Source organism: Nerophis lumbriciformis, linkage group LG01 (assembly GCF_033978685.3).
Source record: "Nerophis lumbriciformis linkage group LG01, RoL_Nlum_v2.1, whole genome shotgun sequence".
Lineage (NCBI taxonomy): Eukaryota > Metazoa > Chordata > Actinopteri > Syngnathiformes > Syngnathidae > Nerophis > Nerophis lumbriciformis.
Window position 1 is genome coordinate 77042871 of NC_084548.2, and position 13055 is coordinate 77055925.

At 37.9% G+C, this 13055-nt stretch overlaps 1 protein-coding gene across 1 annotated transcript in view; it reads right to left on the bottom strand.

Annotated features, from left to right (window-relative positions):
* LOC133573215 (uncharacterized) overlaps nucleotides 1-9511 on the bottom strand; it is a 52673-nt gene extending 43162 nt beyond the window's left edge. The window contains exons 1-3 of the mRNA XM_072912770.1: nucleotides 9331-9511; nucleotides 9142-9261; nucleotides 8922-9091 (exon numbers count right to left, since the gene is read on the bottom strand). Of these exons, the coding sequence (XP_072768871.1) occupies nucleotides 8922-9091; nucleotides 9142-9261; nucleotides 9331-9511 (471 nt within the window). The remainder of the gene's footprint in view (nucleotides 1-8921; nucleotides 9092-9141; nucleotides 9262-9330) is intronic.
* Nucleotides 9512-13055: the final 3544 nt, after the last annotated feature.

The following is a 13055-nucleotide window of genomic DNA, read 5'->3' on the forward strand; positions in this document are numbered from 1 at the left end:
AAGGACAAAACACCACTCAACCAATGGAGAAATACAGCAGCAGTAATCAAATGGTTCAACAACATCCAAGACAAACAGCACAACTTTATCTCCTTCGATATCGAATAATTTTACCCTTCCATCACGCAAGACCTACTGACTCAAGCACTAGACTTCGCCTCAATCACAGGCAACGAAAGAAACATCATCCACGCAAAAAACTCCATACTCATCCACAACAGTACACCATGGCAAAAAAAGAACAATTCAACATTTGACGTCACTATGGGAAGTTTTGACGGAGCAGAAACGTGTGAACTCGTTGGGAGTTTCCTCCTCTCCCAGCTCGCTAGCCTCAACCTGAACCTTGGTATTTACTGTGATGACGGACTGGCAGTGTGTCGCGCCTCGCTAAGGAGCAGCGAGAATACCAAGAAGGGCATATGCCAAATTTTCAGAGAACGGCCTACGGATCACGATTGAAGCCAACAAGCAAACAGTCAACTTCCTCGACGTCACTTTCAACCTGAGAAATAACAGCTACCAACCATTCACGAAATCCAACACAACACTCCAATACGTGCACCATGACAGCAACCACCCCACCCACCACCACGAAAAGAATACCTACCGGAATTAATAAAAGGCTATCGATGCTGTCATCTAGCAAAGCTGAATTTGACCAAGCAACCCCCCCGTACCAAAAAGCCCTTGATGAAAGCGGATACAATTTCACCCTCACCTATGAACCCACGCCAGGAAACCAACCAAAAAAGAACAGAAAACGAAACATCTGGTACGACCCCCCCATACAGCAAAAACGTTTCAACTAACATTGGCCACAAATTCCTCACTCTGATTGACAAACACTTCCCCAAAGGCAACACCCTAAGAAAAGTATTCAACAAGAACAACATTAAATTGAGCTACAGCTGTATGAACAATATACGACAAATTATCTCAAACCACAACAAAACAATTGCAAATGAGCCGTCGGCCCCCGGACAGAGCGACCCCAAAACCAACAAAGGCTGCAACTGCCGCAAGAAACCTGATTGCCCTCTCAACGGGGGGTGCTTACAAACATCAGTTGTTTACCAATCTAAGGTAACACGCAAGGACATGAACACATCCGACACATATGTAGGATTAACCGAGGGAGAGTTTAAAACCAGATGGAACAATCACAAGGCTTCTTTCAGGAACTAAAACCTGCGGAATACCACAGAACTCAGCAAACACATTTGGGACATCAAAGACAATGTTGAATATTCAATAACATGGCAAATTCTTGCATCCAGCACACCTTACAATAGTGGTAATAAAAGATGCAACCTATGCTTGAAAGAGAAACTGTTTATTATATACCGTCCAGACCTGTCATCCCTCAACAAGCGCAGCGAAATTGTATCAGCATGCCGCCACAGACGGAAACACCTCCTAGGTAACACATGAGCCAATCACCACGCCCCTACACCAGCCTGTACCCACCCACTCTGTGCCCTATATAAACCATGGTATGTGAATGCTCCCATTAAAATCTCCTGATGATTGAGGGAACCCCTCATGAAACAGGCCTGTAGAGATGAAGTAGTCTTGTGATTTTTTTTTCCACACACACATAATAAATGTATGTATATAGAAATACTTGAATCTGCACTGATATTCAAGAATTTCTATATATAACAAATATATATATCGAAATACCTGAATTTGCACTGATATTCAAGAATTTCTATATATAACAAATATATATATATATCGAAATACCTGAATTTGCACTGATATTCAAGAATTTCTATATATAACAAATATATATATATATCGAAATACCTGAATTTGCACTGATATTCAAGAATTTCTATATATAACAAATATATATATATCGAAATACCTGAATTTGCACTGATATTCAAGAATTTCTATATCTATCTATCTATCTCTATATCTATATATATATATATATATATATATATATGAAATGTATAAATAGAAATACCTGAATTTGCACTGAAATTCAACTATTTCTTATGTGTACATCTACACACGAGAGGGGCGGCATGGCGTAGTGGGTAGATCAACCGTGCCAGAAACCTGAGGGTTGCAGGTTCGCTCCCCGCCTCTTACCATCCAAAAATCGCTGCCGTTGTGTCCTTGGGCGGGACACTTCACCCTTTGCCCCCGGTGCCACTCACACCGGTGAATTGAATGACAGGTGGTGGTCGGAGGGGCCGTTGGCGCAAATTGCAGCCACGCTTCCGTCAGTCTACCCCAGGGCAGCTGTGGCTATGAAAGTAGCTTACCACCACCAGGTGTGAACAGATGATGGGTTCTACATGTAAAGCGACTTTGGGTACATAGAAAAGCGCTATATAAATCCCAGTTATTATTACATACACACAAACACTTTAATTTCAGTGCTTCTCCCGGAACAACCATTCTCCCGAATTTCCATCCGGCCCTGAGTGAGGACAGCCTGTCGTCACGTCCGCTTTTTGTGCCGGCCTCGTCACATTATAACATCTACGGCTTTTGCAGCTCAGTGCACCAACTGCACACACAAGAAGGAGACTATTATATATGTCTCTGTTATCCATAGGTTTATCTATAACCCATAAAGTAGGCAGGCACGGAGATATTTCTCAGCGTGTGTTTATTCCAGCCGGCACGTTAATACACTGACACAACATCCAGATTCCTATCATGCATTGCTTCAAAAGTACGGCAAGTAGTGATGTCCAAACAAAGACTGACAGAATAGAACGAGGATGGACAATTCAACCCTAAACTCACTCCTTTCCTGCAAATTAAATTTCACCTATGCTCCTTCGAAGGCTGTGCTACTGGCTGCAAAGCATTGCACTTTCAAATACAACAATGAGTAGAGTTTGTGTGTGTATATATATATGTAAATTATATTAATTATTATATGTATAAGGAATACTTGAATTTGCATTGAAATTCAAGTATATCTTTTGTGTATATATATATAAAAATAAAATAAATACTTGAATTTCAGTGCAAATTCAAGTATTTCTTATATATAATAAAATAAATACTTGAATTTCAGTGCAAATTCAAGTATTTCTTATATATACACATACATATATATACACACACACACAAACACTACTCATTGTTGTATTTGAAAGTGCAATGCTTTGCAGCCAGTAGCACAGCCTTTGAAGGAGTATAGGTGAAATTTAATTTGCGGGAAAGGAGTGAGTTCAGGGTTGAATTGTCCATCCTCGTTCTATTCTGTCAGGCTTTGTTTGGACATCACTACTTGCCGTACTTTTGAAGCAATGCATGATGGGAATCCGGATGTTGTGTCAGTGTGTTAACGTGCCGGCTGGAATAAACACACGCTGAGAAATAGCTCCGTGCCTTCCTACTTTATGGGTTATAGATAAACCTATGGATAACAGAGACATATATAATAGTCTCCTTCTTGTGTGTGCAGTTGGTGCACTGAGCTCCAAAAGCCGTAGATGTTATAACGTGACTGGGCCGGCACAAAAAGCGGACATGACAGGCTGTCCTCACTCAAGCCCGGCTGGAAATCGAGAGAAATTCGGGAGAATGGTTGTTCCGGGAGAAGCACTGAAATTCAAGTATTTTTTATGTGTACATCTACATACACATATACACATAAGAAATACTTGAATTTCAGTGCTTCTCCCGGAACAACCATTCTCACAAATTTCCATCCGGCCCTGAGTGAGGACAGCCTGTCGTCACGTCCGCTTTTCGTGCCGGCCTCGTCACGTTATAACATCTACGGCTTTTGGAGCTCAGTGCACCAACTGCACACACAAGAAGGAGACTATTATATATGTCTCTGTTATCCATAGGTTTATCTATAACCCATAAAGTAGGCAGGCACGGAGCTATTTCTCAGCGTGTGTTTATTCCAGCCGGCACTTTAATACGCTGACACAAAACCCAGATTCCCATCATGCATTGCTTCAAAAGTACGGCAAGTAGTGATGTCCAAACAAAGACTGACAGAATAGAACAAGGATGGACAATTCAACCCTGAACTCACTCCTTTCCTGCAAATTAAATTTCACCTATGCTACTTCAAAGGCTGTGCTACAGGCTGCAAAGCATTGCACTTTCAAATACAACAATGAGTAGGAGTGTTGTGTATGTATATATGTATATTATATTAAAAATATTATTATTATTATTATTGTTATATGTATAAGGAATACTTGAATTTCAGTGCAAATTCAAGTATTTATTATATATAATAAAATAAATACTTGAATTTCAGTGCAAATTCAAGTATTTCTTAAATATACATACATATACACACACACACACACTCTACTCATTGTTGTATTTGAAAGTGCAATGCTTTGCAGCCAGTAGCACAGCCTTCGAAGGAGCATAGGTGAAATTTAATTTGCGGGAAAGGAGTGAGTTCAGGGTTGAATTGTCCATCCTCATTCTATTCTCTGTCAGTCTTTGTTTGGACATCACTACTTGCCGTACTTTTGAAGCAATGCATGATGGGAATCTGGATGTTGTGTCAGTGTGTTAACGTGCCGGCTGGAATAAACACACGCTGAGAAATAGCTCCGTGCCTTCCTACTTTATGGGTTATAGATAAACCTATGGATAATAGAGACATATATAATAGTCTCCTTCTTGTGTGTGCAGTTGGTGCACTGAGCGCCAAAAGCCGTAGATGTTATAACGTGACTGGGCCGGCACAAAAAGCGGACATGACGACACCTACAACATATTAAATAAAAACATAGAAAAAACTAGCAGCAGCGGTAAAGTTTAGATCCATGAAGGAAAGAAGTGAATGATTGTTTATAACTGAATACATTCACATATGCATACACATTTGTTTTCTTTTTTTCTTAATGAAGTAACGTTTATGACAACCTTTATCCAAAACACAATATAGAAGAGATATACCATAATTCATAAGTTGTTTTTTTTTTTGTTTTTTTAAAACGCTTACAAAAAAGTCGGACCCCAAAAATGTACTGTGGGACCCCATTTTGAAAATTCCTAGCGCAAACACTGCTGTCAGAGGAGAAAACTGCTGTATTTAAATAAATATTTATAAAGCAAGTTCGAGTATTGGCAAATGTTCACCTAGTCCCGGCCTTGGCACGCATATACGTGTCCTCTTTTTGGGATTTCACAATATGGTCAGCCTAATTAAAGCAGCTAAGCACAAGATAGAAGCAACCCTTGACTAACACCCTCCCCCTTACACCTCCACGGATCATAAATAACCAAATGTTAATCAAACGGATTTCTAATGTATACAATTGTTGTTCTTATGCTATCTGAACTCACTATGTTCTCCTCATCCCACCCCCCGGATTGTAAATCATTCAATGTATATACTCTGATTAACTTGTGCGATGACTGTATTATGATGATAGTACATATATATTTGTGCCATGAATTGATTACGACTTAAACAAGTTGAAAAACTTATCCGGGTGTTACCATTTAGTGGTCAATTGTACGGAATATGTACTTAACTGTACAATCTACTAACAGTTTCAATCAATCAATCAATAGAAAGCACACGATAGAAAGCATCAACACAAACAGTAGAAAGCAAGTGAAAAAGAGCAAAGTATAACTCACTGTGAACAAAACCCGTCCGATCCACATCCGTCACAAAAGAATAATGATGAAGCGCCGAAGGAGGAACTCGGGTGGGATTAAATAGAACTAATTAAACGAGCAACAGGTGTGCTCACAGCTGTAGACACGGAGCAGATAGTAAAAGTGCCGTAAAAGACAGAGAGCAAACAGGAAACAGTAACAAAACAAGAGCACCAGGACAGGAAGTGATTTCAAACACAGTAAAAGCAAATATAACCAAAGTGTCAGTAGCACTTCTGACACACATATATATATATATATATATATATATATATATATATATATATATATATATATATATATATATATATATATATATATATATATATATACATACATATATTAGACCGAGACGTTATTTTGCGGCCCTCACCTTAATAGGAAAGTGTAATGTTAGTGCGAGTTGTACATGAATGGCGCTTGACAGCGTTGTGTGCGGAGCTGAAGGAATCTACCAATCACGGTGTGGTATATGGCTCTCGAGGGCCGAACATTGACGTCACTTGCGTGATGCAAACAGAGAAAGGTTCTAAATAAAGTATTCTATTTAAGTTACTTTGAATTTACAACCCCCTGGCGCTGCTTTGTACTGTTTTTGTATTTACTTTGAATATTATTTTCAACTGTTTGTTAATGTTGACATTTATAAATAAAGGTTTATATAAAAAAAGGGTTTTAAATAAAGTGGTCCTCGTGTAAAACTGGAGCCTCCGTGTTTGTTATTGTAACCGAGGGTTTATATATGTCGCCTATACTGTATGAAAACTACAAAATAACAAACACGGAGGCTCTAGTTTTACACGAGGACCACTTTATTTCCTTTCTTTCAAAAACCTCCGCTTCACCCAACGTGTCACCCTTTCCGCTCTTAGGGCCTTCAAAATAAGAGCTCAAGGCATATACTGTATAACAGCTTATAACAGGAATTTAACATGACAAAGAGGCAAGCCCGTAAAAATAAGTTACATACCTCCCCTCCTACAAAAACAAACGTCCTTGTTTCAACACAGCAACAGGATAAGTGCAAAAACAACACAGGCAGTTAAAACAAAAAACATAAACCTTTCCCCCCAAATATACAGAGCCTCACACACACAACAACAACAACAACAAAAATGTAACCGAGGGTTTATATATGTCGCCTATACTGTATAAAAGTACAAAATAATGTAACCTATTTTTATGGGCTTGCCTCTTTGTAATGTTAAGTTCCTGTTGTAAGTACCATTTACCATTTAAGCTGTTATACAGTATATGCCTTGAGCTCTTATTTTGAAGGCCCTAAGAGCGGAAGTGGTGACACGTTGAGTGGAGCGGAGGTTTTAAAAGGAAGGATATAAATTGGTCCTCGTGTAAAAGTGGAGCCTCCGTGTTTGTTATTTTGTACTTTTATACAGTATAGGCGACATATATAAAAACCTCCGCTCCACTCAACGTGTCACCACTTCCGCTCTTAGGGCCTTCAAAATAAGGGCTCAATGCATATACTGTATAACAGCTTATAACAGGAACTTCCATCAATCCATCCATTTCCTACCGCTTGTCCCTTTTGGGGTCGCGGGGGGTGCTGGAGCCTATCTCAGCTGCATTCGGGCGAAAGGCGGGATACACCCTGGACAAGTCGTCATCTCATCGCAGGTAGAACAGGAACTTAACATCACAAAATGAAAGAGGCTCCGCCCCTTCCTTCTTTCTTTGTGGACACGCCTACTTTGGTCATGTTCACTTTCATAACGTGTCTTCATGAAGAATGACAGACGTTTATCTTCATCTCAGGACAAAAGTAAACACTCCAAAAGTGTACTTCTCCAAAACACACAAAAAGTACTTGATCATTTCTTCCTTTACTAGTACTTGACAAAGTCGCTTGGAAGTAGGAGTACATCAACACAAGTACCTTGCTAAAATTAACACTCTTTATTAAATTGCAGTATATTCACGTATTTGTTACGTAACATTCAAGTACAAAATGTAAATCAAACATACATTTAGTTATAGCATTCTCTTTTTATTACATAATATCAACATTTATATACATTCAGATATTTAATGATCACACATTCTGTTATTTATTACATTTATTGTTATTTATTCTTTGAAATTAAGCATTCATTCATGTATTCTCAACATGCATATATAAGTATTACATTGTTTTTATTGTACACAGTAGTCATTTTCTACCTTTAAGTACTTATTACTATGATTACTGTTAATAAGTGAAGGGAAAGCAGGTGCCTTGCCCAAGGACACATCGGCAGTGACTCAGATGGCAGAAGCGGGGATCGAACCTGGAACCCTCGAGTTGCTCCACCACCCGAGCCACGCTTTTACTTTCCCCATTAGCATAGTATTACTACTATTATTACTAGTATTACCATTAAAATGTGTTTTTTCTTCAATCTTCATCTTGGGAGTTCTTGTCCTGCAGTGAAAATGCAAAGAAAAAGCAACAACAAAAATTCACCTTGTTTGTTATTTGTCAACGAAAGCAAAGAAAAAAAGTTATTTTTGCTGGTGTAAGAATAAAAAGAAGATGTTTTTTAAAATGTGTTTTCATTAAAAACAGTTAGAAACGTATTTTATTTTGGTGACAACAGACTGGACAACTTTGGTTTTGTTAGAACAAACATATAAAAATAGAAGACGGACATTCTTTACAGTATTTCTTTTTCTACAGTGACATGAAAGTAAACGATGTAACAACGTGGACTGGAGTACTACCAAAGTACAGTAGTACTACTAAAGAGAAACAAGTGGACTGCTATGTATGTATATATATATATATATATATATATATATATATATATATACATATACACATATATATATATATATATATATATATATATATATATATATATATATATATATATATATATATATATATATATATATATATATATATATATATATATATATATTCTTTTGGCAGCTTAGTCACAGATGACCATGCTAATTTACGCTCTTGTGTCAGACACTTATTTCAATTTGATGTTTATTTTTTTATTTAATTTATTTTAAATTTTTTAAATTTTGTAATGGTACTTTAATTATTATTAAGTTAATTTTTTATTTTTTTTATTTAAATCGTTTTGTCATCCTGTTTTAGTCAAATATTAGTAATAATTTTCAGTTTTAATGAGTGTTGTAATTATACAATGCCCATATTTAATTATAATTTTCACATTTTAACTTGATGTTTTGTTGATACGGTACATTCATGTTTGTTGACAACGCCTAGCATGGCTGTACAAGCCAATTCTTGAGTGACAGTCCCTGTTGCACTTAGTGCAAACACGTGTAGAGCCTTCCTCTCGCTCCTGCTGTGCGATGGTATTTGCAGTACGTTTCCTCCTGTCTCTCTTCACCTCTGCGAGCTGGCCTCTCCTCAAATCAGCCTCTGCGATACCCCGTCTCACCGCTTGATGCCAGACATTTCGGTTTTCCGCCTGTATCTCCCAGCTGTCTAGAGGAATATTACACGCCTTCAGATCTCTCTTGCATGCGTCCTTGAACCGGAGGAAGGGACGGCCAACACGTCTGGAACCAGCAGCCAGTTGTCCATACATAATGTCCTTGGGCAGCCGTCCGTCCTCCATCCGCCGAACATGTCCCAGCCATCGAAGACGGCGCTGGCTAAGAAGAGAGTTCATGCTATGGATATTAGCACGCTGAAGAATGACACTGTGTCCTGCCAACCAATACCAAGGATACGTTTGATGCACCGCATGTGGAAAGCGTTTAGTCGACGCTCTTGTCTCATGTAAGTAGTCCAGGTCTCGCTTCCGTAGAGTAAAGTGCTGAGAACGCAGGCCTGATACACTCGGATCTTTGTATGTTGAGTAAGAGCGTTGTTTTCCCATACTCGCTTTGCTAGTTTAGCCATGATGGTATTTGCCTTTCCCAGCCTCCTGTCAAGTTCAACATCAAGCGAGAGTTTATTGCTGATTGTCGAGCCTAGGTATATAAAATGATCTACTACTTCGAAAGTGACACCATTCATCTTGATAGCAGGATTTGCAGCACCTTGAACACTGACATTGGTTTTCTGCAGGCTAAGTGTAAGTCCAAACTGTTCACAAGCATTCGCAAAACAGTCACTTAGACATTGTAAGGCTTCTTTGGTGTTGGCAACAAGAGCAGCATCGTCTGCAAAAAGCATCTCTCGGATTAACACTGACCTCCTTTTGGTTTTCGCACGTAATCTTGCCAGATTGAACAATTTGCCGTCAGACCGTGTGTGTAGATAGACACCCTCAATGGATGTGTCAAAAGCGTAGGACACGAGTATAGAGAAGGATATTCCAAAAAGAGTTGGTGCTAAGACGCAGCCCTGCTTAACACCACTGTTGATAGAGAAGGAGTCCGAACAAGATCCATCATACAAGACTGTTCCCTTCGTGTTGGAATGGAAAGAAATCGACATGCTGAGTAGTTTTGGAGGACATCCAATCTTTTGTAGTAGCTTGAATAGGCCCTTCCTGCTGACAAGATCGAAAGCCTTAGTTAGATCTATGAACATCATGTAAAGAGGTTGACCTTGTTCTCTACTCTTCTCTTCAATCTGCCTGACTGAAAATATCATGTCGGTCGTCGATCTTCCAGCCCTGAAACCACATTGGGATTCAGGATAGATACGATCTGCAAGTATCTGTAGCCTGTTTAGGATTATGCGTGCATAAACCTTTCCAACAATGTTCAAGAGAGAAATTCCTCTATAGCTATTGCAGTCACTTTATTCTTCTAAAGTGACACAATAGTGGCATCACGCATGTCCTGAGGTACTCCTTCTTCCTCCCAGCAAAGACACAGTAATTGGTACAGCGGTTTAAGCAGGGCAGGCTTCCCTTACTTGATAGCTTCAGGTGGAATGTTATCGTTACCTGGTGCTTTGTCAGATGGAAGTGAATCAAAGCTCTACCATTGTAGGCACTTGGTCGAGTTCATTCATAATTGGTAGCTCCTTCGTATAATTTAGAGCAGCATCAGAGACAGTTGTTTCACGGCTGTATAGTTCGGAGTAGTGCTCAACCCATCTGACCATCTGTTCTTCACGATTGGTAATCTTCTCCCCTAGCTGAGATTTAATTGGAGTAGTCCGTTTTACAGCAGGTCCTACTGCTTTCTTTATACCGTTGTACATGCCACGGATGTTACCAGATTCAGCACTCATCTGAATATCTTCGCAGAGCTGCTGCCAATAGTTGTTTGCACACTGTCTGGCAATGCGCTGTGTGGAACAACGAGTACTCTTGAGTGTTGCAAGTGACTGAGCATTTGGACATCTCTTGTATGCCAAAAATGCTTTGCGTTTGGCCTCATATATATATATATATATATATATATATATATATATATATATATATATATATATATATATATATATATATATATATATATATATATATATATATATATATAAATGTGGGAATGTGTCTCATTCATTTCAATGGGAGCTCCCTGGAAATTTGGGAATTTTGGGAAAAGCGGGATTTTTTTTTTAAAATGACGAGGAGCATGAATGTCCTGAATGAGCTGAATTGGTTGGGGTTGGAATTGTTTTAATCGGTCAAGAAATGTTATTAGTAACAGTTTTTAATTGAGAAATTCCTGGAATTTCCGGAAAACCGGGAATTTTTCTAGTTCCTTAACATACTTTGTTTTTTTCCTGAATATAAGGAATATATGGTGGAACAGTTGAAATGGGTCAAAAAATGTGAAAGGAGTAGTCCAACTTAAGGACGGAAATAGGTTACCCAAAAACGGGAATTCCTGGAAATTTGTTGAATGTGGAAAAAAGATAGTTTGAATTTCCATAATGGTGGAATGGTTTGAATAGGTTGAAGAATAAAGGAATTGTGGAAATTTGAAAAATGGCCAATTCATTTTGAACGGAAAAAATTTAAAAAAAAAAAAGGAATTATGGGAAATCCGGGAATTTTTTTTTAGAATAGTTGAAGTTGAGCACACAATTCCTGAACAGGCTGAATATTTTGAAGTTGGAACAGTTTGAATCAGATGAAAAATGTGGAAGTTGTGGAACTTAGAAAAATGTCTCATTCATTTCAATGGGAATTTCAGAAACAATTGGGAATTTCGGGAAAAGTGGGACATTTTTAAAATGGTAAAAAAAAAATTGAATGTTGTGAATGAGTTGAAATGGTTGTTGTTGAAATTTTTCAATTCGGTGGAGAAATGTTGAAGTAGTAAAATGTCCAATTTAGAAATTGTATTACAGAATTCCTGGAATTTCAGGAAAAATTAGAATTTTTCGAGTTCAAAAAACAACTTCACTTTTTGTCCTGATTAAGAGGAATGTTTGAATGAAGTGGGTTAAAAAATGTGGGAGGAGTAGTCGCCAGAAAAAAGGGTGGGAAAGCGGATTTGGAAAAGCAGAAATTCTGGAAAATCCTGGAATTTTTTTTAACTTGGAAATAATGGTAGTTTGAATGTCCAGGATAAGTAAAATATGTTGAAGGTGGAATGGTTTGAATAGGTTGAAAAATGTGGAAATGGTGGAAGTTTGAAAAATGGCCAATTCATTTTGAACAGGGAAAATGCCAAAACAAAAAAAAAGGAATTATGGGAAATCCGGGAATTTTTTTTTAGAATAGTTGAAGTTGAGCACACAATTCCTGAACAGGCTGAATATTTTGAAGTTGGAACAGTTTGAATCAGATGAAAAATGTGGAAGTTGTGGAACTTAGAAAAATGTCCCATTCATTTCAATGGGAATTTCAGAAACAATTGGGAATTTTGGGAAAAGTGGGACATTTTTAAAATGGTAAAAAAAAAAATTGAATGTTGTGAATGAGTTGAAATGGTTGTTGTTGAAATTTTTCAAATCGGTGGAGAAATGTTGAAGTAGTAAAATGTCGAATTTAGAAATTGTATTACAGAATTCCTGGAATTTCAGGAAAAATTAGAATTTTTCGAGTTCAAAAAACAACTTCATTTTTTGTCCTGATTAAGAGGAATGTTTGAATGAAGTGGGTTAAAAAATGTGGGAGGAGTAGTCGCCAGAAAAAAGGGTGGGAAAGGGGATTTGGAAAAGCAGGAATTCTGGAAAATCCTGGAATTTTTTAAAACTTGGAAATAATGGTAGTTTGAATGTCCAGGATAAGTAGAATATGTTGAAGGTGGAATGGTTTGAATAGGTTGAAAAATGTGGAAATGGTGGAAGTTTGAAAAATGGCCAATTCATTTTGAACAGGGAAAATGCCAAAACAAAAAAAAAGGAATTATGGGAAATCCGGGAATTTTTTTTAGAATAGTTGAAGTAGAGCACACAATTCCTGAACAGGCGGAATATTTTGAAGTTGGAACAGTTTGAATCAGATGAAAAATGTGGAAGTTGTGAAACTTTGAAAAATGTCCCATTCATTTCAATGGGAATTACAAGAACAAATCGGAATTCCGGGAAAAGCGGG